Source organism: Dermacentor andersoni, chromosome 4 (assembly GCF_023375885.2).
Source record: "Dermacentor andersoni chromosome 4, qqDerAnde1_hic_scaffold, whole genome shotgun sequence".
In the NCBI taxonomy this organism is placed as follows: domain Eukaryota; kingdom Metazoa; phylum Arthropoda; class Arachnida; order Ixodida; family Ixodidae; genus Dermacentor; species Dermacentor andersoni.
In genome coordinates, this window is record NC_092817.1 from 155,722,913 (window position 1) to 155,748,239 (window position 25,327).

The following is a 25,327-nucleotide window of genomic DNA, read 5'->3' on the forward strand; positions in this document are numbered from 1 at the left end:
AATCTGGTTAGTTTTTGCGGTAACAGGTAATGTGAAACGGTGTCAAACGCTTTGTAAAAATCAAGAAAAATACAGTCAACCGATGATTTGCCGTCCAGGGCTGCCACTAAGACACGTTTGATCCCTATTACTTGTGTGACGCATGATAATGCTCGTCTAAATCGATGCTGATTTGAGTTGAAGTCTACTGAAGGCACTGGGCAGTGGGCGACGAGAAGAGAAGAGAAGACGACGAGAATTGCTGGCTTCCCCGTTTGGCCATAGTACCGACCTGTTTAAGCCTACCGCTGCAAACCTAGAACTAGTGCCGCTAGGCAAACACCCCCGTTGTATTTAGTGGAGGTGTGGGGGTTTCTCTTCGACATCCTGGAACTCCGCAGTCGGACGCTACCACCAGCTATTTCAATGAATGAACCGGGACCGTCCCAGACTGCTGCTCCCGTGCCTCCAGCCATCGTTTGCTCTGGCGTCATTCGCCAGCGTGATCCGGTTATATTTAGCGGCACAGATGATCATGACGTGGAAGACTGGCTCGCAGGAAATGATCGTGTAAGGGCCTATAACAAATGGCACGACCGCGCCAAGCTCAGAAATGTCATATTTTACTTGACTGATGTGGCAAACCTATGGTTCCTCAATCATGAAGCCGATTTTACCACCTGGTCGGCTTTCACGACTTTGGCAGAGGTCTTCGGCCGTCCCGCCGTTCACCGGCTTTACGCTGAGCAGCGCTTGCATGGCCGAGCTCAACGCCAGGACGAGACCTTCACCAGTTATATTGAAGACGTGCTCTCGCTCTGCAAGCGCGTCAACTCATCCATGGACGAAGCAGACAAGATCAAGCACGTCACGAAAGGCATCGATGACCATGCCTTCCAGATGCTCGTCGCGAAGAGTCCCCGGACGATTGCCGAGGTCATACAGCTTTGTCAACAATAGGACGAGCTGCGCAAGCAGCGTGCATCAAGACGCGCTGCTCAGCAGGACACCGCGGATTTATCTCCCTTTGATTTCGGCCGCGACGCTGCCGACATCTCTGTTTTAATGCCAGAGATGAAGCAGTTCATCCGTCAGGAAGTCGCACGCCAACTCTCTCTGGCGAATAGCGCACCGGAGCCGTCGACGACCTTGGCTCCTTCGCTTCGTCATGTCATTCAGACCCAAGTTGCCGCGGCGCTACCATCTGCCCCTCCTCCGCAGCCTGCAGCTGGACCGCTAACTTACGGTGACGTTGTCGCCCGGCCTTACGATACTCCGGATCCTGATGCCTACCGGGCCACCGGTACCTTCCATGTGCCGCCGCCAACTTCGCGTCCGATTGTCGTTCCTCACTCGGCCGCTGGAGTCCCTGTCGTCAACCCGTGGCGAACACCTGATCACCTTCCATTATGTTATTCTTGCCATTTTCCGGGCCACGTAGCACGATTCTGCCGCCGTCGCAGCCCCCGTTTAGCTGAAAGTGGGGCGCCTCAAGCTACAGGCCTTCTCGACATCAACGTCAGGACCAATCTAATTTACCTCCGGACTCGTCTTACAGTCGCCTCCCATTGGATTCACGCTGGTCGCCTTCCCCACGTCGCCAATCCATATCCCCGATGGTTCGCCGACCCAGCCCAGCCCGAGAGGAAAACTAACAGTCGCAGTTCCAGAGGCAAGAACCGCGTTTACGTCGAACATTTCAAGGCCTCATTCTGCACCGGCGATCGAAACTGAACTTTCCGCAGGCGGCGTCACCGTACACGCACTTATCGACACCGGAGCCGCCGTTTCTATTATTAGTGAGAAGCGTTGCCGCAGTTTGAACAAAGTCACCATTCCCCTCTGCGTACGGCAACTTCGCATCGCATTCAGCGTTCAGCGTCGTGCACAGCCCGGGTCGTCATTCAAAGCGTTATGTATGTTATCGAAATTGTCGTCCTATCTCGTTCCTCGCACGACGTTATCCTTGGATGGTATTTCCTATCTGTCAGTCAAGGTGTTATGGACTGCGCTCGTGCCGAACTTACGTTATCCGTACCATGCTTTGACCCTGACGACCATTCTTCTGCTTCTGTTCCTGCTTTCTGCTTCCGTTTGCTGTAGTCACTTTTTGCGACGGCTCTGCTGCCGTTTACGTGTGCAATCTGTCCGCCTGCCCATCATCCCTACTCCGCGGCGAGCGCCTGGGTACCTGTGAACCTTTCGATTGCGTTCTCCCAGCCACCACGTTTGGTGATATGGCATCACTTCCGATTTGTGCCGTCACTCCTCCCGCTGCGACCGATGCCCCTGTAGACGTGTTGGCTCGTGCCGTCGACGCAGAGCTCACATCTGCGCAGCACACAGAAATCATCAAGCTCCTCCAACGTTTTCGTGCCTCATTTGACATTGACCAGCCATCCTTGGGCCGAGCGTCCGCAGTCGTTCACCGTATCCACAGCGGTCAACAAACACCATTGCGCCTGCGTCCGTATCGCGTGTCGGCTGCTGAACGCCGTATCATCGACGAGCATGTTGACGGCATGCTGGAGCGTGGCATCATCCAGCCCTCTAACAGTCCCTTGGCATCTCCGGTTGTCCTCGTTAAAAAAAAAAAAGATGGCTCCATTCGATTTTGCATCGCCTATCGCCGCCTTAACCGAATAACGCGCAACATTGTCTATCCTCTGCCGCGCGTCGACGATGCTTTGTACAGTCTTCAGGGAGCTGAATTCCTTTCCTCGCTGGATTTGCGCTCCGGGTACTGGCAAGTGCCGATGGCAGAGGCCGATCGCCAAAAGACAGCCTTTGTAACACCTGATGGGCAATATGAATTTACCGTCATGCCATTCGGCCTCTGCAACGCGCCTGCCACTTTCGAGCGAATGATGGACACCGTTCTTCGAGGGCTGAAGTGGAAAACGGGCCTCTGTTATTTGGATGACGTTGTGGTTTTTTCCACCGACTTTGCGTCGCACCTCAGCAGCATTGAGAAACTTCTTGCGTGCCTCTCCACTGCAGGCCTGCAACAAATTCTGAAGAAATGTTACTTCGGCGCACGCAGGCTCACTATTCTTGGCCATGTAGTTTCAAAAGACGGTATCCTCCCGAACCCTACGAAACTTACCGCCGTATCCGAGTTTCCTAAACCAACCACCTTGAAGGAGCTTCGCAGCTTCATCGGCCTTTGCTCATATTTTCGACGCTTCGTCCGTAACTTTGCCTCTATCATCGCCCCCTTGACGCAGCTTCTCACCAGAAGTTCTGACCTGTCAGCCTGGACCCCGGCGTGCGATGACGCATTCCAAGAATTGTGACGCGTTCTCACCTCTCCTCCAGTACTGTGACACTTCGATCCCTCTGCTCCAACTGAGATTCATACAGACGCTAGCGGTGTTGGGCTCGGCGCTGTTCTCGCACAACGCAAGGATGGCTTCGAAGAGTACGTCGTCGCGTATGCCAGCAGCACCATTACCAAAGCCGAGGCGAACTACTCGGTTACTGAGAAGGAATGTCTGGCCATCATTTGGGCCAGACATTCCTATGCTGGTAATCTTCACTAAAAGATCCAACTGGTCGGCTCGCCCGTAGGGCATTGCGCCTGCAAGAGTACGACATCCGCGTTGTTTATCGCTCAGGCAGAAAGCATTCAGACGCAGACGCTCTATCCCGGTCACCCCTGCCCTCTGTTCCTGTCCACTCGTCCATTTCTACATGCGGTGCCTTCGCCCTCAGTATTTCCGACATACTATAAGAGCAGCGCAAGGACCCATGGGTCTCTTCGCTCATTGCCTTCTTGTCTAGACAGTCACCAGCGCCGATCTCTCGGATGCTCCGTCGTCAAGCCGCGCACTTCATCATTCGGGATAACTTGCTGAACCCCCGCAACTAGAATTCGAGCGGGCGCAAGTGGTTGCTTGTAATACCCCGACACCTCCGCTCCGACATCTGCGCCACGTTCCACGACAACCCACAATGCGGCCACGCTGGTGTATTAAAGACATACTCTCGCCTCCAGCTTCGGTACTACTGGTGCGGTATGTGCCGTTTCGTTTGCCAGTATGTCTGGTCATGCCTCATATGCCAACGACGCAAGACGCCAACTCAACATGCTTCCGGCCCCTTGCAGCCCTTACCATGCCCCGCGCGCGCGCTCGACCGCGTCGGCATTGACCTATACGGTCCGCTTCCTAACACTCCAAGCGGCAACCGCTGGGTTATTGTCGCTATCGACCACCCCACGCGGTACGTTGAAACTTCAGCCCTTGCATCTGCCACAGCAAAAGACGTCGCCAGTTTTATCCTTCAACATCTGCTTTTACGCCATGGAGTACCTCGAGAATTACTGAGCGACCGCGGTCGCGTATTCCTCTCCGACGTCATTTCAGCATTGCTCAAGGAGTGTCGCATCATTCACCGCACTACCATGGCATATCATCCTCAAACTAATGGGGTGACAGAACGTTTCAACCGCACCCTTGGCGACATGTTGGCCATGTATATTTTATCTGACCACTCAAATTGGGATCGCATTCTCCCTTTCATCACCTACGCTTACAATAACGCCACGCAAAGCGCCACCGGATTCTGCCCTTTTTTTCTCCTTTACGGACACGAACCTAAATGTACTATGGACACGATTTTACCTTACCGGACGGATGCTTCGGAGGGGACGACTGTTTCTAGAGCGGCTGCTTCAGCCGAAGATTGTCGCCAGCTCGCTCGTTCGTTCACATCCCAGGAGCAGTGGCGCCAAAGGCATCGCCACGATTCATCCACTACGGCTACGCGCTTTGCTCCGGGATTCGCTGGTCTGGTTGTGGGTGCCCTCTACCCCTGCAGGCCTTTCCTCGAAGTTGCTCTCCACGTACCACGGTCCTTATCGGGTACTGCAACAAACATCCGCGGTCAACTACCTCATCGAGCCAATGGAAGCGCCTTCCGACCAGCGTCGTTGGGGCCAGGAAATTATCCACGTCTCCCGGCTCAAGCAGTGCCATGACCTCCCTGTGTTTTCCTGCCCTTAGGTCACCAGGATGGCTACTCTTTCGGTGGGGATTGATTGTACTGAAGGCACTGGGCAGTGGGCATAGTGCTTGTGAAAGAGAAGACGACGAGAATTGCTGGCTTCCCCGTTTCGCCATAGTACCGACTTGTTTAGGCCTACCGCTGCAAACCTAGAACTAGTGCTGCTGGGCAAACACCCCCGTTTTAAAAGAATTACAAATTATATGTTTGACTACTGCAGTATATAAAACATGCTCTAGAACTTTACTGCAGACAGAAGTAAGTTAAATGTGACGGTAGTTATAATAGCGTTGATCGAGCCAGTTTTATGTATAGGAGAAACCGATGCCATTTTCCAATCAGCCGGAAGTGAGCTGTGTTCCAAGGACTTCTCAAAAATAATATTTAAGTACATTCGCACTATATGAGAGCAAGACTTCAACATAAAATTGGGTAAACAGTCGGTGCCCACAGCTTTTGCACAATTTAAATCACGCAGCAGTAATTCAATGCCCCAAGCTTCGATCACTATCTTAGGAATGGGTGCGGATTCGTCTTTCAAATATTTCAGATCTTTCCGAGATCTGTTGGGGCAGAGAACACTGATGTAAAATAAAGATTGAACAACTTGGCGTATTCTGTGGCGTCGGAAATCGTAACATCGTCATCGGTCAAAGCGAGGATAGAAATGTCTTTTTTGTTTTGTTTTTTATGCTTCCAAAGTTCCTTCAGCCTCTGCTTTATTTTATTTTCTATTCTTTTAAAGTAGGCTGATTTTCTTTGTACTGTAGCATTGTTCACTTGCCACGTTGCCAGTTTTAGTTTTCGTAAGTTCTCGTTAGAAGGGTATCGTTTGAATGAACGGTAAATTTTATCCCTACGCTTCACTAAAACATCCAGTTCTTCAATGCACAATGGCTTACTTCGCTTACGCCTTCTAGTCAATACATACGACGGAACAAACCAGTTGTGCAGTTCAAAGATTTTTTCTTTAAATAGAACCCATAGGTTTTCCACGGAATACTCATCCGCAAGTGTTTCGAACACAACGAAATAGGCTTGTAATGAAGTATTGATTGCTTGCATATCAGCCTCGGCGTAATTATACATGCACCGACTCTTCTCATTGTAAACGCTTACATGTTTCATATTTATTTCGCATAGCATGACGTCATGATCACTTATTCCTTGCAATATTTCAGTGTTCTGGACCATTTCTGGCATATCTGTGAAAAAAAGATCTAGGATATGACTTCCTCGCGTAGGTTCCAGCACAGTTTGTCCTAATGAAAAGAGGTTAATAAAATCGGCAATTTCAGATTTGAAGCTAGGGGAGCTTCCAGAGGCTATCGGCTGTTCATTTCAGATGAGATTAGGTAGATTAAAGTCCCCACCCTCAATGACGTAATCAGATGTGATTTTTGTAGCTGTGGCGGTAAAATGACACAATTCTCTGGCTGAACCAATAGGTGGCCTGTAAAAGGCGCTGACTGATAGTGATTTGCCATTCGAGAGTTTCAGCTGACAAAAAACAGCTTCACTCCCATCCTCTATATTTACGCGTGTAGAAGTAATGCGCTTGTCTACCAAGATAAAATTACCACCTCCGTGATAATTTCTATCCTCTCTATAAACTGTAATGTTATCAGGAAATAATTTAGAGCTCGCTACGTCTTCATCGATCCATGACTCGGTGCCAATAAGTACACTAGGTTTGACCATGCGCACTAAGTTGCTGAAAGCATCCACTTTGTTTTTAATGCTCTTACAGTTGACTACAAAAAACAAAAGTGAATTCGATAAGGACTTATTCGGTCATTTGCACGGCACAACCTTCTCTGGAAGGTCATCATAGGTGTACTTAATGCCGTCTATGTAAGGTATGTCACGCTTTAATTGCACACATGCGTCCTTACTTTTATGTTCCTGAGCAAACCATCACAGGTTTCGCCTTCTCTTGCGCACTGGCTCGGAAAGGTCTTGCGGCATACTGATACCTGTATCTTTCAAATTCTTGGGATTTCCTTAAATCAAATGTTTTTCTTTCAGAGACCGAAACCTTGAGATCAAGGGTCGCGTTTTCCCCTCTCGAAATATTCCTAGTCGATGGGCTTTTTCGATCGACTCAGGGTTAACTTGCAATTTTGTTGCGCATGCTTCCTTAAAAAGCAATTCAGATGACGAAGCTTCGCGAATATTTGTATCAGGTGTGCGGTAGAACACGAGGCTGTGCTGCCTACTACGATGTTGTGTATTACGATTCATGCATACTACGATTTTGTAGTTGTGAGGGATCCAGGATTATTTTTGCCCTCCTGTAGTTTATTAACATTCACCCAATTAACAATACAGGGATCTGTTTGTATTTTGCCACCGTTGGAATGCAGCCCCTGCCACCGGAATTTGATATTGCGCACATGGCATACAAGCCACTGCGCCATCAAAGCGGGTCACATTAGTCACACAACTGAACGTTTATTAACAGGCATAGTTGGCGGCCGCTTTGGCATAGTTGGCGGCTCTCGCTTATGAATTGTTTTTTTAACTAGAAACTTGCGTTATACTACATTCCTAAATCTTATTGCCGCATGGTCAGTGCGGATTCGAGAGTCCGAAACATTAGCGCCACTTCAAAGGCTACGTCAATTTATGTGCTATGCTCTAGGCTTGTGCAATGGCCAATCAGAGACGATGAGACTGGGAAGATAGGCATGGGATACTTACAAGAGTTCAGGGAGACGGCCACCAGAACGCCGACCAAGACAGCGAGAAGCAAGCAGAATGCTACCAAGCAGAATTGTACGATGCCGGTAGCCCTTTGTCTTCAATGGAATAGACGCAGAGGAGTTAGCGACGTGTTACACAGGATGTAAAGTAGCACTTCATGTGTTTGAGCGCACTCTGTACCATATTTTTCATGGAAGAAAGGTGACACACATTTACTGATATGCAAACTAAGGGGCATTTCTTCTATAAAAATTTATGAGACTCTAGAGGATAGATGTGCACGGCAACTGAGAAACATCAAAAGCAAGATAGCGAGCGACAAGCAAAACAACACTGAAACAATGATTTCATCAATTTGTGAGGTGAATGTTTAATGCGTGCATATGCGCATATACTAAAAGAAGCGTGAGGAGAAATACCTTAGTAAATGTGCACCAACCAAACGAGCATTCTTACACTGTTTGAGATTGCTGATTCTAGCTTTATTGTTTCCTTCTCAGATTTTTTTAGGTTCCTCGATTTTCAGGACATGTATCACATGTAGTTCTCCCTTGTGTAGATCACGCGAATGGGAGTGTCATATGTCATGCAGTCTGTCTGCTCATATTAACACGTACGTGTTCGCCTAAAATATATAAATGACCATTTCAATACCATGAGCACTATGAGATTCATGTGTACATAACTGGGGACATTCAATGTGCACAGTCATCTCGCAGCACTGGCTGCATCCGCCATCTTTTCGGAGTTCAAGTTTCACTGTGCCAGTATTTCGTGCAGCTCGGTGATCGTGGCCTTGTGGCCATTTGGGACTCTAAAATGACATGATCGTCTTCAACATCGAGCGAATATTGAAGAGCTAACTTCACTGCGCGCCTGCCCCTCCCCCCGAATGAACGAAGCCAAGCATGCTGTTTTCTGCATTTGTATTTTATTGTATTGGGTTTTATGGCGCATAAGCAACACAGGCTATCATGCGCCAAACACATGGCATAATTTATTTCAAAAATTGGGTATCCTCAGCGAAGGTCCTTGTCCGGACAAGGACTCTGAGGAGCCCAACAAATCAAATGGAGACCTCAGCCTTCTTCTCAACTGAGAAAATGGGTCAGGTGCATCATAAGATCCGTGGAAAAGCTGGGTAAGAATTTTTAGGATTAGTAGTTCTGTGATATATATTATTTCGTTTAGGATCGCTGCGTCTTTCAAAAAACTAAAAAACAGATGAGGTTCCTAAGTGGGATATCTCATAAATGTAGACTGGAATGGAAGGGAATGGCGTTCACTGTAAAATACAGTAAAATATTTTTTCCTTAGCCGTTCGAGTTGTGTGCACGAGAATAAAATGTGATTTACAGTGAGTTCATCTCCACATTTCTCACATAAGGGTTTGTCTTGTTTCGTCAGTAGAAAGTTATGTGTTAGGTGTATATGTCCGATGCGCAGGCGGCATAAAATTACTTCTATAAAACGTTCCTGATGCCTGCATGATTTCCATTCTCCCAGAATAGGTTTTGCTAAATGTAGTTTCTTATTTTCTTCGCTTTTCCATGTACACTGCCATTTTTCTTTAAGCTTATTTTTTACTATCTTCATGCAATCTGCATAGGGTATATTTACAGTACTGACATCCTTATGGCAGGCTTGATCGGCACACGCGTCAGCTCTCTCGTGGCCTCTAATTCCGTGATGACTTGGTTTCGAACAGAGCTTAATTTCGTGCCCTTGTGTTTGAGTAGTTATTATGTTATGGATTATATTTCCTATTAAAGGCTGCCTTACGTTTCTGTTTTCTGCGTCTTGTGATACCCGCACAAGCGGCGTTCTCAAGAGACGTACTACCTTAAAACCGAAACCATCGCAGAGGCCTCTGCTCGCGGCGACTTGCTCTTCGAACCTCGGCTACGTACCCTTTACTAACTATCACACGGTTTCGAATTTTCGATGGAAACCTCTTACACAATTTTACGTCGTACTACGAACCGCACCTTTGCTGCATTCTCAAGAAAGTGCCTGGCACGTGAAAGATCCTAGCTCCCGAACTACACTGCTGTTGGACGAAGGTGATTAAACTACATGCGTGCACCATACACTGTCGTTCCTACACTCGTGTTGGATTCTAGATTTAGCGTGTGAAGCAAAAATGTGCGCGTTATGTCACACACGCATGTCCGGTGGAAATGTATGAGGAATGTTAACGGCAATCTGGGGGACAGCAGTTAATGTGTTGCGTGTGGTCGCTGCTGCCGGTTGCGGCGGCAAGCATGAAGTGTTCGCACGAGAAGGCATTTCGCGTGTTCTCTCTTACCCGTGCACTGCCTAATTATCGAACTGCGTTTGTGATCACGCGTTCCTGAGTTCAGGAATTAGCTGTTTACAGACGCTCCCGTTGAATGCAGAGCGCACTAACCGTTCAAAGGCGTGGTTAGGTGCACTTTGAAGCCTGGCGCCTCGACAACACACCCGAAAACGAAAGTACACGCGGTAATTAAATACCAAATGGGAACATGGAAAAGGAACGCACATGCTAAACTACAGCGCGCTGCGCGATGAAGCAGCTGCAGATTAAGGGTCGACCACGCTGGTATCGTCCATATCTATGCCGTTTGTGAGCTGCTGTAAAGACGAGGAGAGCGATGTGCACTGAAGTCGCACCCAGTGTTCCGTTATTTTCTTTTATCTTGTATATTTCTTGTTTCTCGTATCTTTCTCGCATCCTCTAGGACTCGGAGAGGGAGAGGGGTAAACACTTGCCGCAGCAAGAAAACATGCCGGAGTCAAAGCAAAGGAAACTACGTATTGGTTGGCCACTGTTTATCATGCCGATTTCATGAGGATGGTGATTTTGTTAATAACTATTGCCGAAAAAAACAAAAAGACAAGCCAGCCTGTTACCGGCGTTGCCTCGAGCACTTGGCTCCGCGTATGGCAAGGGCGAAAGCCGCAGCTATGCCTGTAGCTATGCTTTCCAGAGAGCGGTTTCGTTATACCATGCCTTACGCAAGATGGCAAATAACACTTTGCTGTAAGTCAATACACGGAATTTGATGTTTTAAATATCGCTATTAGACATTGTGCCAAAAAAACAAAATTGCACTAGACTTCTACGCTCCCCCCCTTCAAAAAATATACAATAACCTTTTCGAGTACTTAACCATTACATTAGTAGTCAAAGGAAAATGAGCCTTGAGAAATACTTAAAGGACCTTTCAAGTTGCTTTCATTACAAGCTCGCACAAGCTCATTTACACTTGGGGCATGATACATAATAATACACTGCACTATGCGTTATAAGAACTCCGGCAGCCCGCAGCAATTATCGCCTAAGGGATTCCTCTGAGGTACACAAGGCTACTCTTGCTTCCATACATATAGACTGAGATTCTTTATCGGTTGTTCTTTTTAACTGTGGCAATGCGCGGTAGTATTGATTCGAAAAATATTCGACCAGCATTTTCTTCCTCATTGGTTGAAATAATTTTTTTTAAATGCGTGTGTCCGATAGCATGGTGCTGCTTCTTCAAGTGAATATTTCGATTAGGCGCAAATTTTTGGATTAAACATCCGAGTGACTGGAACGCTAACTAGGAATAGTCACTAATGTACACTTAATGCGCATGTATTGTTTGCCGAGCTCTCCCCAGTCTGGCAAGTCAAAAGTAAAATGCCTTGTATCTGCTCAAAATGCTTAATTTGCAGACATTTTTTAGTATAGTGTAAATTTAGATGACTTTTAGCTTTTAAGCGATAAGGAGAAATTTAAAGCAACAAAAATAACATAAAAGGACAGTACCCATAGTGATAAATAGGGCTGCTTATGAAATGCATGGGGAAGCCTATAGTAGGGGTGGATCATCCGAAATTTCGGAGTGGGTCATCTTGAAATTTGTGGTTGGATCAACTTGAAATTTGTAGGTGGGCCAACAAAAACATGGGTGTGGGCCAGCTTGTAATTTGGGAGCGGGCATACTTAAATCTATTGGGTGAGCCAGCTATAAATTTGCAAGTAAACCAACTTAAATCTGTTCAGTGAGCCAAGTATAAATTTGCAAGTGCGCCAACATGAAATTTTGATATGGGCCAAATGAAATTTGGAGGTGGGACAAATTGAAATTTGGACGTGGTCCCACTGAAAGTGGGGGGTGGGGCCACTTCAATTAGGAAGTAGGGCTAAGTTGAAATTTCAGGGCGACCCAACATAAATTTGGGAGTGGGCCAAGTTGAATTTTGGGGTGAAACAGTGTGAAAGTTGCACGTGGGCTAACTAAAATTTGGGTGTTAAGTGAACTTGGAACTACGGGGTGGGTCAACTTAATTTTGCGGATCAGCAAACGTGAAATCTGGAGGTAGGTCAAGTTAAATTTAAATGGGGGCTAACTTGAAATTTTGGGGCAGGCCGACTTCAATTGGGCTAACTTTAAATTTGTGGTTGGGCCAAGCACAAATCTGGGGGTACTATGTTCTACTCGCGTAAGCGTTGACTCGCTCAGCGCCGTCTTGCCGTTGAACAAGGACGGCGCCTAGACCTACGTTGCTGGCATCGGTGTGGATCATTGTCGGCAAGCGGACGCGTTGAGACGCTAGACGCGTTTTCAGTGGGCCTGAACAAGGCGCAGTCAGAACCCAGCTGAGAGCTTGCGTGGACAAGGAACGCGCGCATTACACAGGCTTGCTAGAAAGAAAGCGAGGGTGACATGGAATTGCACTGCATCGCGGCGATGCACTCTGCCCTCACGCGACGCTTCCCGCTGCTACGGCAGCTTGTGTTCCCCTTGGACCGCTCTGTTCCGTCGAGGCGCGCTCGTGCCCGGCGTTCTGGCTCGATTAGTACGACTGTATTGCGCATACTCCCGGACAACCTTCTGTGGCAATGAAGGGAAAGCTACGGGGGCGGAGGTGCTGCACACGTGTTACTGCGCCAAGTAGTTCGCCAGCGTTTGGCAATGCTTTCGGTTGCTTGGACCAGACGCTGAATCGAAGCAGCTTCTTCGTCGGACGGTCTCGTGTTTGCCCAGACGCCGAAGGGAAAAGCGGAAAAATAGGTAAACTTTTACATTCAGTGCTGCATGTTATCTTATTTACCTGTTGCTAACAAGGTGTTTATGTTTTCTCTTCCCCAGCTTAAACTAAGGTGGATGAAAACGCGGGACTCTTTTCAAAACCGCTCTCACACGTGCTTTCTTTGCCTTCGCAGCGTTCCCTTCAATTGCCACCGAAAGTTGTCCGCGAGCATAAGTCTGATGCGGCGAGAAAATCTAAAAATTGTCTGCTAAAGCATAAGAATAATTTGCCACCGAAAAGGCCATGGCTAGACGCGCGTAAGCTAGGAGACGCAAGTAAGTAAAACTAAGCAAAAACGAAGTCGCAGTCTAGCGAATCAATGCTCACGCATTAGTAGCAAATTCTCAGAATTTGTCACTTTATCATTGACAAATAAGGGGGGACGCTGTGATTATAAAATTTAAAACGAGCATAATTGATGTTACCTCATGCGAAATTCTTTCTTAGGCTTCAGTGACTTTCGAGGTCCCTCTTTGCGAAAAGTGCTGAATAGTGGGCTAGCGTTCCGGTTAATGAAACTGAACGCCGATAAATCTTTTATTAAATTTTGGTGGCGGTTAGATATAAAAAAAAATAGTAGTCCTAATACTTCTGATAAGCCGTGGACACTTCGCGTCTGTTCAGCTTCTGATTCGCTACTGCAGGATGAACCTTAGTTGATTGATCCAGAGTAAATTTAGGATATGTGAGGTACCAAACAGACAGAGATACTTAGAATATCCTGCATGTGCTGTCCGACTCGTCAAGTAAGCCACATTCGGAGGAAATTTTTTGCAATGTTATGCGAACATTTGGAAATATGTTAAAACTTGACTGTTATCAAAATATGGTAGATATATGGTAAACTAAGGATATCAACCTTGTAATACACACTTTACACTGCCACCAGTAATTTGCCAGGAATTTGCATAGCTATCCTAGAAGGATGGCAGGATGATATTGTCACGGCTCGCTGGAGACAAAAGCGGAGAGCGCTATTTATTCGAGAGAGTTAGGGCGAGCGCTCAGTCCAGACTTCTTCTCTAGCGCCTCGCTTGTACAGACGAGGTCGTCGTCTTTATCGTCAGCGTGGTTGGGCACAGATGGTGTCGCGGCATTTGCCCCCCTCCAGAAGGAGCATCGTCCCGATGCTCGGCGGGTAGCATCCGGTGTCCAGCAAACCACAGAGTGTCCATGTCATTCAGAAAAATAAGGTTTCATGCGCACCACGTGCAGTCTCAGGAAGGTCGTGACGGCGCCTCGAGGAAGATGGGCTGTCAGGAACTTCATAGTTGACGTCGCTAAGACGTCGTAGAACCTTGTACGGCCAGAAGTATCGGCGCAGAAGTTTCTCCGCGAGGCCTCGGCGGCGTACTGGAGCCCAAACCCAGACTCTCTGGCCGGGCTGGTAGACGACACATCGATGGCGTTGATTGTAACGTCGGGCATCACGGTCTTGCTAGCTGGCTATGCGAACGCGCGCGAGTTGTCTTGCTTCTTCGGCGCGCTCTGTAAAATCTGCGGCGTCAGTCTCGGAATCGCTGGAATCATGAGGAAGCATAGCATCCAGCATTGTAGTTACTTCTCAACCGTGGAGGAGACTGAATGGCGTCCTTGTTGTTTCTTGCTGAGCCGTATTATAAGCAAACGTTACATAGGGTAATATTTGGTCCCAGTTCTTGTGTTCCACATCGGCATACACGCACAGCATGTCTGCGAGAGTCTTGCTGAGGCGCTCCGTAAGGCCATTGCTTTGCGGGTGATAGGCTGTCGTCCTTCTGTGTGCCGTACCACTGAGGGTGAGTACAGTTCGCAAAAGTTCAGCCGTGAACGCGGTTCCACTGTCGGTTACGATGACCGCTGGAGCACCATGCCTCAGGACGACGTTTTCGATGAAGAACTGTGCGGCCTCGGCTGCTGTGCTGCTAGGAAGTGCCTTGGTTTCAGCATATCGCGTGGGGTAATCTGTCGCAACTATGATCAATTTATTGCCGGCAGAAGATTTTGGGAATGGGCCCACAAGGTCCATTCCAATTTGTGCAAACGGCGTTTCCGGTAGTGAAATGGGATGTAATAATCCGGCAGGTTTCGTAGGTGGCACTTTTCGTCGCTGACAGTCAAGGCACGTTCGAACGTAGTGCTTCACCTGTGCTGCGAGCCGTGGCCAGTAATACTTCTCTTTGATCCGTGCTAATGTTCTTGTGTAGCCTAAGTGACCTGAGGTAGCTTCGTCGTGACAGGCCTGCAAAATTTCATTGCGGAGAGGTTTAGGTACGACTAGCAGATATCTCTTCCCTGTTGAAGAGATGTTCCTCCTAAAAAGAAGTGTTCCGTAGGCAGAATGATGACACGTGCCTTGAGAACAATCTGGGCTTGTTTGTGGTGCGGCCTTCTAAGAAATCAATAAGTGACGCGAGCTCCTGGTCCTCTTGCTGTTGTTGAGAGATGGCGGCCGCGTGAACAACTCCCAAAAAACCTGCGGATTCGTCATCGTCTCCGCCTGACGACTCGATCGGCGATCTGGAAAGGCAGTCAGCGTCTAAGTGCTGCCTTCCCGATTTATAGACCACTGTCATGTCGTACTCTTGAAGCCGTAGGCTCCAGCGTGCCAAACGTGCAGATGGGTCTTTCATATTGGTCAACCAACAGAGAGAATGGTGGTCACTTATAATTTGAAATGGGCGGCCGTATATGTTCGGGCGGAACTTGGTAACTGCCCATACTACAGCCAAGCATTCCTTATCGGTGGTGTAGTAGTTCGACTCGGCACGTGACAATGTTCTACTCGCGTAAGCGATGACTCGCTCAGCGCCGTCTTGCCGTTGAACAAGGACGACGCCTAGACCTACGTTGCTGGCATCGGTGTGGATCATTGTCGGCGCATCCACGTCAAAGTGGTTAAGAACAGGCGGAGTTTGTAGGCGGTGCCGCAACTCGTTAAATGCCGCCTCCTGCTCCTCGCCCCACAAAAACGTGACATCTTCTCTGGTTAAGCAGGTGAGCGGTGACGCGATGCGTGCAAAACCCGCAATAAATCACCGGCAATATGCGCATAGGCCGAGGAAGCGTCTGACTGCCTTTTTCTCTCTAGGCCTTGAAAACTTTGTGACGGCTGCGATTTTCTCAGGATCAGGTCTGACACCTGTGTGACTTACTACGTGGCCCAAAAACTGTACTTCTTCATAGCCAAAGTGGCACTTTTCAGGTTTTAAGGTAAGCCCAGTGGACCGTATGGCTTGATGAACCGACCGTAGCCGTCTGAGATGTTCATCAAATGTGGCAGAATAAACAACGACGTCGTCTAGGTAGGCTAAGCAAGTCTTCCACTTAAGGTCTGAGAGAACAGTATCCGTTAGACTTTGGACCGTGGCTGGGGCGGAACACAAACCAAAAGGGAGAACTTTGAATTCATAGAGCCCATCAGGCGTTACAAAAGCAGTATTTTCGCGATCCCGCTCATCGACCTCTATTTGCCAGTATCCACTTTTTAAGTCCATCGATGAAAAGTACCGTGCATGCCGTAGCCTGTCGAGGGAATCGTCGATGCGTGGTAAGGGGTACACATCTTTTTTTGTAACCCGATTGAGCTTGCGATAATCGATACAAAACCGCAGGCTACCATCCTTCTTCTTAATGAGTACCACGGGCGATGCCCAAGGGCTTTTTGACGGCTGGATGACATTATCTTCAAGCATTTTCTTGACTTGCTGCTGTATTGCTTCCCGCTCTTTCTCAGCCACGCGATACGGATGCTGTCGGATGGGTATTGCTGCTTCCTCCGTAATGATGCGGTGTTTAGTCAGTGGAGTTTGACGTACTCGGGAGGTTGTAGAGAAGCAGTCCTTAAGATCGTCAAGCAGTTCCCTGAGACTTTGTTTCTGTTGCGGCGCTAAAACTGGGTCAACATCGCGACGGGTGCATGTGGCATCGTATAGGTGGTCGATTCTTCTTTTACAGCAAAGCAGTGTTGAACGTGGTCGATTTCATCAAAGTACGTCACAGCGGTGCCTTTACTGATGTGCCGGCGTTCATTGGTAAAATTTGTCAGAAGTACCTCTGTGCGACCACCGATTAGGCTAACGATACCGCGAGAGATGGCAACACCTTGGAGGAACAGAAGTGCAGTTAGTTGTTCGGCTACACCGTCCTTGTTAAATTGTTCTCCGCAACTGACGGAGACAAGACTGCATGATAGTGGTGGCATGCAGACGTCGTCGTCGGCGACACGTAACGATGTACGTTGGCGCTCTTCGTCTTGGCTCGTGTCTGTACTAGTTGACAAGGTTATCTCGCGGTCCCGTATGTTAACCACGGTGCCATACTCCCGCAAGAAGTCCATTCCGAGGATGAGGGATCTGCAGCACTCTTTTAACATAATAAAACTGGCGACAAAAGCTGTATTTCCTATCTGGAGTTGTGCAGTGCATTTTCCTATAGGTGTCACTATCTGGCCCCCGGCATTTCGAATATAAGGGCCCGTTCATTGCATTTTGACTTTGTTAAGCCGGTCTGCCAACTGCTCACTCATTATCAAAAAGTCTGCGCCAGTATCAACTAAAGCTGTCACGTAAGAGTAGGTCGGCACTCACAAATTCGTCGGCGTTCCGTTTCTTTCGTTGGGCTTCTGAATGCGCAACTCGAGAAGGCGTTGTGCATTATCGCGGCGATCAGTGCTTCCGAAGGTGTCAAGTAGCCGACGGCAAAATTCGTCCCACGTTGTCAAATGTGCCTCGAGGTTGTGGACCCACGTCCTTGAGCTACCTTCAAGAGCGAAGTACACATTGGAAAGCTTCTGGTCCGGACGCCACTGATTGAGCTTAGCTACGCGTTCGTTCTGGTCCAGCCAGTCTTCGGCGTCTTCATACGTGTCACCGTGGAAGCTAGTGGGGACTAGATTGCTTTGAATGGTCACCTGTGTTGGACTTGCCAGCGCCATTTCCTGAGTCGGTGAGGTCGCTGGCAAAGTTCCTTGAAAGAGGCCGAATTCCGGGCACAGACCTTGCAGGCGGCGGCTTGCGCGGTGCACAGGTGTCTCGACGCGTGGATGATGTCTTGAAGGGCTGGACGCAGGGCTACTCGCAGGAATCGTCCCTATCATTAGGTGATGATGCGACACCCAGCACGTCCACCAGTGTCACGGCTCACTGGAGAAAAAAGCGGAGAGCGGTATTTATTCGAGAGAGTTAGGACAAGCGCTCAGTCCAGACTTCTTCTCTAGCGCCTCGCTTGCACAGACGAGGTCGTCGTCTTTATCGTCAGCGTGGTTGGGCACAGATGGTGTCGCGGCAATATGCTCGGTACCTTATCTAAATTTGCATCCAGGTGAAGCATTGCAACGATATAGGCCCAAACATTTCATGCAGGCAATTTTTATAGAAGTTATACCTGGCATCAAATTTGTACGCCTCTTCTCTGCTCAATGAAGTTTGTTATAGATTGCGCTGCCCGCGAAAAGGGCGAACAAGGATATGTAGCCCTTCTCAAGTTATAGAAGAGATAGCCTGCTCATGTTTCACCGGTTTAAGAACAGTCACATGTCAATGCGACACAAAGAGAAACAAAGCTCAAGACGTTCTCTAGGCAAATTAAGCGTTACCGTGAACTATTGTGCTGAATAAGCGACGACACGTGCTTGCAACTCGCACAGCACGGACGAACGCTCATTCGAAGTACGCGTCTGCCGTGCACCTTCACATCTTCGTCGACGGATCCGTGATACCGGAGACTGGCTCATCCACAGCAGCCTGCGTTGCACCGGCCCTATGAAAGAGCAAGCTGTGCCGTCTCCCGGGGCACGCAAGTTCTACCGCAGCAGAGTTAGCAGGACTCCCCCTCACTGTGGACCTACTTGCAGAGGAGCTACCAGTGACCCAGGCAGCCATCTTCTGCGACTCCAAGGCGGTGATGTTCTGCCTGCAGAACCCTGACAGGGCTAGCCTTGGGGTAGCACTACTCTCTTCAAGACTGACGGCCCTTCAGGACGCAGGATGCTCAGTATCTCTGCTTTGGCTACCGGCACACGTGGGGATCCCGGGCAATGAAGAGGCGGACACTCTGGCAAAAAGTGCCCACCACTCAAGCGTCCCCCTCAGCCCTGCTGTAACGGCCGCAGACTTCTCGAGGCACAGGCTGCGCCGGCACATCATCGCCTGCCACCCGGACAAACGGGTATCCCTGGGCCGGCCTCCACGGCCTCTTCCACAGCACGGCCTCCTACGAAGGGGTGCCTCGTTGCTGCTCCGACTGCGAGTTGGCTGCTACTGGACGGCAGCCCGCCGGCACCGCCTTGGGAAAGCCACCTCGCCAGCCTGTGCCTCCTGTGGTGAACCAGAAACTCTCGAGCACCTCCTGCTGGCCTGGCCTGCCCTGCTCACCTGCAGCGTCGCGGTCGACTTCTGCAAGAGTTCAACCGCCTGGGGCTCCCATGTTCACGACAGGAAGATATCCTCTTCCCCTGTCGTAATCAGCTACAAGCCTTCCTAAGTGTCGTCGAGTACCTCGACTCGTCGGGACTCTTGGCGAGACTATAGGACATTTCTACAAAGACGGATGGCCTAACGGCCATCCCGCCACCTCGGGCTTCCTGATCGGCCACTACTTCGCTTCCATCTCTACGACCCTCTACCTTTCTCCCTCCTACCCTCTCTCTCTTTTAAGCCCATCCCCTTCACCCTGCTCGCGCTGAGCCGTGCTCCCGCATGGGTTGCAGAAAATAGCGCTAGCCTTTTCTCCTTCCCCACAAGAACCACTTCTCTCTCTACTGCACGGATTTCTACGATATATCTTCGCTGCAGAGGCTGTCCCAATAGTATCAATTGGGCAAACTTTCGTTGGCTTTAGTGTGCCCTCCAGCCGCGTACACACAAGCATCACATGATTCTCGCTTCATATTTTTACGGAAATCTTGGTGCTTGAGCACAGATAATAATGCACAGAATATATTGCATAACCATTCGAAAGCGAAGCCCGTACTACTGATTTGTATTGACGTGTGAGATGAAGATATCGACGATCGAGTCTAATGATTGTTTAGTTATAGTAACAGCGCTTCGTATTTTTGTTGATTTGTACTGCTTTAAACAGGGTGACTTGGCATTGTTATTACTGTCACGTGGCCCTGCATTTTAGTTGCTTGCATTACGTTATTTTTGTGATATAGCTGAACCAAGTTGAAACGTTATTCAGCTTCCTCTGAATCCTTTAAAATCTAAAGTAAGCTGAACATGCCATGCACTATTTTAGATTACGAAAGCGTTGCCAGCACTCACGAAAAGGCTGTCTAGTAACAGCCACAAATATTGCTTTTATTTTTTTAGTTATTGCAGGCAAAAGCAGGGACCCAAACTGCACCTAATATGATTTATTGTGTTCCTGAAAAGGGAGTATTTTTGGCGGCAATACACACGCGAGCTGCCTATGGATAAGATTTACGTAATAAATATGCGTATAAATAACCATCATGCATTGAACCAGGAACGAGTCAGGCACCATCACTTTACAAGCACCTATACGGGAAGACCGCTCTAAGAAAATAGGAATATAAGTGGTATATAAAATACTTACTCATCATCATTAGAGGCTAGAAAGATTAGAGTTCTTTAGAAAGCATAATATTCTTTGTAAATGTTTCAGTTCATCAAGGTGACTTACTAAGGTACACAAAAAGCAAGGTTGATGCGAACGTTAATTACTCTCAATGCCTTATATTAAATACTTTATCTGGCTGGCTTATTTCTTTCGCAATGAATGGGGCCAGTAATTATGCAGCGTAGAGGCATATTTGTTAGTGGTGTAGACACGTATGAAATAATTACTTGCAACATAAACGCCAAGGAGGGCGCTGCTGATAGGCAGGGACGGAACCGCGGGAGAACCCGACCTTGTGGTCAACTCGTGAAACAATACATTGAGAAACAACTCATCCACGGAGAATTCGGTTCGGTGTGTCTTGCATGCGACTGATTGTTCTATGCCAGACGAGTCTGCGATTTCAGAGGTTCACAAGCATACGATGAGTGGAGCCCTTCGCGTTGGAAATGAGTGAAAATGTTTAGTCTGGTCAAAGTACTAAGGTCCGTTTACAGCTGCCTATATAAACACTTCAGCTATAGTGAAATGCTTGAATCAGTGACAATAATGATAGGATGCAGGCTGTTCCGTAGTTGTTTTCAAGCCCTAGGGTACAAGAAACGAATACACGAGAAATATTCAAACGTTTCAATTGACCTCAAGCTTAGCGAACGAATTGTAGATAAGTTAGTGAACCAAGATGGCCGCTAGCGTCGGAGGAGTTGCACAAGGTGGGGTACGGTTGACCAAACCATTTACTTCTTTCGTTTACACAGGTTTTACTGAAAATGTTGCACAACATGAATGCAGTACCCACATTCACAAAGAGCTCTTACCATACAAGTTTTCCTAAGAGCAAATTTCACCCATTTCTCATGCTGGACGTGTAATTAGCTAATGCGACATGCCGATGGGAAAGAGCACTCACGAGTGGAAGGCTGCGTGAATTTGGTCTCAGACCCTGAGGACGTCTGAAGAGTGCGATAACTTGTTGGGTTTCGCTGTCCTACGTATGAGTTGCTCGGGGTCACATACATCGGCGTAGACCATTACAGAATGGCTTGTAGCACAAAATTATTTTTCTCCTCGGCATACAGCTAAATTACTCTGATAATGATGATCCCAATTTATTGGCACCCCCATTGAAACGGGGTGGGGACATTCACCTACCCCGCTTGAGCTAATCAGATATACTGTACGTGCTTTTATTTCCTGAATGGTTCTATACATATCCGTATTTTTCTTCTCTTCCTGAAAACTTCTCAAACTACTTTATAACTTTAGCTATGCCTGTAACGGATCCCGTCGTTTAAATCTCTGCCCTGCTCTTTTTTTCATCCATACTATAATGTATCTTGCAATTGTCGACTGTTGACAGGTTGCTGGTTCCGTCCCCTTTAAGTGAAAACGCTTCTTGAAGTTGCGCGCTACCTACGTCTCTGACTGGGTGATTCGTGGTGTCCGAATTTTTGCTGCAGGTTATATGTGCCTCATCATGTTGCAAATATTCGCTCCGCGAATAGACGACTGTGCCACATTGGTAGTGCGCTGTGAAGTTACTATTGTGTGGTGCTAAGTGAATCAGACTACACGCGCGTTGTAAGTTAATTTCGAGCACTTTGGTAACACGAGATGAAAAATCGCATAATGTTTTTGTTGCCACGATTGGTGGAATAACTAGAAAAAATGATATCCTCGGTGGGAGGGGGGGCGGCGACAACGATGTGACGTCTCCAGTACGTGCCACACGGGTCCGCTCTCCGTATCCTCCGCCCAGCCATCAACATGAAATGCAGTATAACTAAATGAATGTTTTATAATAATACACAGTAGCAGTAACATGGGTTCATTCATTATTTGCTCATGAGCGGCGGGTTAAGCGAGATATACCTACACCCTTTTAACGAGCGTATTATGAATTGTGGTTGACAGTTTAGCGTTTTATATTCTTACCGGCTACGTTGCTGTCGACTGTGCTGCTCAGAAGCAGCTCTGACTGTTCACCTGCAACAAACAGAGTTCGTCGTCTTTGCAGAGGAAGTACCAACGTTTCTGCTTTACTCATTTCGTGCCTTCTATATATAACAGCGATTTTGTAAATCATTGTGTAGCAGATCACTTAAAAAAGAGGTTTACATTGTCATAATTTTAATCTACAAGTCCATGAATGTCAAAGAAAGACAGGTTATTTGGAGAGAATATATAAATGCAGAAAACATCGCGTCATCTTTCGTCAGGCATAAGCTCCAACTCAATTTTTTCAGTTGTATTCACCAGAAATTTCTGTTAGAGTTCCTTCGGACTCTAGCTTGTTTGTAATAATGTAACTGTTTAAGAAAACATGAACAACATCTGAAACATCAAACTGAATAAACTACTTTGTAGCTTGGAAATTTACGCGCCACAAAATTGTCTGCTCTTCGTTTGGTTGTGCACTCAGTGCCTCTGCACCTTAAAAAAAAGTAGTTTGAGTGGCGGGGGGGCTTTCTTTTCAAAATGCGGGATTGAAATACGTCAATTTCTCCCCAAGAAATAGCTGTCACACATTATCATTAATAATGATTTAAATATGCGACTAGAGATATATACCATTTTTCTTCAAAATCCAGGAATGTTAGGTACTTCCAAGATAAAATTAATGGTGAATGACTCAGATTCCCGAGGACAAGTTCTTCATCGCCACTGAACTTCCAGAAGCTGCACAAGAACATATTCATGAACGAGAAATACCTCAATGGGATACTTAACAAGGGAACAAATTTACAGATAAATTTCCAGACACTCTCGTCTGATAAGTAGCTAGCAGGTATTCCTAAAGAAAAACCTGTTTACCAGCTAAATTTTGCCCGCACAAACAGTAGAGGGCATATACTCGGAGGAAGGTTTGCTGCATTATAAAACCATTTTGTTTTCAAACCGAAGTTTCGAATAAGTGTTCCTTTTTACGCGGAATGTTACGGGTGTCCCAACTAACTATACTACTCTCAATTTGACAGGCTTTGATAGGTGTCTACGTTAGAATTGAGGAAATCGCAGGGTATCCCGGCTCTTCATAGCAAGCAATTGACGCGGATAAAAAACATCCATCTGAAACAGTGTCACGAGAGACGAAAGAATCTCTGCTTACCTTTATCGATCAAGAACTGACTTTCCTCTGAAACACACACACACACAAAATGAAGCCGCTGTTAAGTGACGTCGGCATGAGACTAACACAAAGGCATGCACCCAATGAAAGTCACAGTCCTTGCTGTAATGAAAAAGAAAACCGTATGCCTGAAGAACAACCACTTCATTTACAGATCAATCACATGACCTAAACAAGGCGCTCAATGAGAATCAACGAAGACGTTTTGTAAGCATTTCGCTGACTCGTTAAACACAGTGGTGTGGAAGGAAGTACTGTGTAATTCTGATTGTCACTTTCACATTACACGCACAAGTTTGGATGGTCACCTGGCGTGCTCTGAAGGAACGGGCGGTCGTCGCAGAGATTCAGAACGCACTGCAAGCGTCGGTTTTCATCAAGTGTTGGTTGGTAGGTTTGAATGAATGCGACATAAAATAAAGAATATCTCACGCAAATGTTCGAATCTATTTAAAGTAGACGTTTTTATAATATTCTTGCTTAAACAAGCAACTTTCGCGCCTGCGTTGGTACACATACCTAATAAATGGAGAGCACGAGATGCCTATGTGAATTTCACATATATTTTAATCCGTGCTATGAATTGATTTAATTCATTTGCGCATGCGTACACCTCCGGACAGGCCACCATTGGAATATGAACCTGGCAACGTTACACGCTAGAACGTTATCTAGTGAGGCGAGTCTAGCAGTGCTATTGGAAGAATTAGAGGGCAGTAAATGGGATATAATAGGGCTCAGTGAAGTTAGGAGGCCAAAAGAAGCATATACAGTGCTCAGAAGCGGGCACGTCCTGTGCTACCGGGGCTTAGCGGAGAGACGAGAACTAAGAGTAGGATTCCTAATTAATAAGAATATAGCTGGTAACATACAGGGATTCTATAGCATTAACGAAAGGGTGGCATGTCTTGTTCTGAAACTTAATAAGAGGTACAAAATGAAGGTTGTACAGGTCTACGCCCCTACATCCAGTCATGATGACCAGGAAGTCGAAAGCTTCTATGAAGACGTGGAATCGGCGATGGGTACAGTGAAAAGAAAATACACTATACTGATGGGCGATTTCAATGCCAAGGTAGGCAAGAAGCAGGCTGGAGACAAGGCAGTGGGGGAATATGGCATAGACACTAGGAATAGCAGGGGAGAGTTATTAGTAGAGTTTGCGGAACAGAATAATATGCGGATAATGAATACCTTCTTCCGCAAGCGGGATAGCCGAAAGTGGACGTGGAGGAGCCCGAATGGCGAGACTAGAAATGAAATATACTTCATACTCTGCGCTAACCCTGGCTTCATACGAGATGTGGATGTGCTCGGTAAGGTGCGCTGCAGTGACCACCGGATGGTAAGAACTCGAATTAGCCTAGACCTGAGGAGGGAACGGAAGAAAATGGTACGTAGGAAGCCGATCAATGAGTTAGCGGTAAGAGGGAAAACAGAGGAATTCCAGATGAAGCTACAGAAAAGGTATTTGACTTTAACTCAGGTAGAGGACCTTAGTGTTGAAGCAATGAACGACAATCTTGTGGGCATCATTAAGGAGTGTGCAATAGAAGTCGGCGGTAACTCCGTTAGACAGGATACCAGTAAGGTATCGCAGGAGACGAAAGACCTGATCAAGAAACGCCAATGTATGAAAGCCTCTAACCCTACAGCTAGAATAGAACTGGCAGAACTTTCGAAGTTAATCAACAAGAGTAAGACAGCTGACATAAGGAAGTATAATATGGAGAGAATTGAACAAGCTCTCAGGAACGGAGGAAGCCTAAAAGCAGTGAAGAAGAAACTAGGAATTGGCAAGAATCAGATGTATGCGTTAAGAGACAAAGCCGGCAATATCATTACTAATATAGATGAGATAGTTGAAGTGGCTGAGGA

The 25,327-nt window shown here is 47.3% G+C and overlaps 1 protein-coding gene across 1 annotated transcript in view; it reads right to left on the reverse strand.

Annotated features, from left to right (window-relative positions):
* The window catches only part of LOC129386506 (uncharacterized), a 93,922-nt gene extending 70,950 nt beyond the window's left edge, over nucleotides 1-22,972 (reverse strand). The window contains exons 1-3 of the mRNA XM_072287553.1: nucleotides 22,891-22,972; nucleotides 22,255-22,305; nucleotides 20,296-20,311 (exon numbers count right to left, since the gene is read on the reverse strand). Of these exons, the coding sequence (XP_072143654.1) occupies nucleotides 20,296-20,305 (10 nt within the window). The 5' untranslated portion in view covers nucleotides 20,306-20,311; nucleotides 22,255-22,305; nucleotides 22,891-22,972. The remainder of the gene's footprint in view (nucleotides 1-20,295; nucleotides 20,312-22,254; nucleotides 22,306-22,890) is intronic.
* Nucleotides 22,973-25,327: the final 2,355 nt, after the last annotated feature.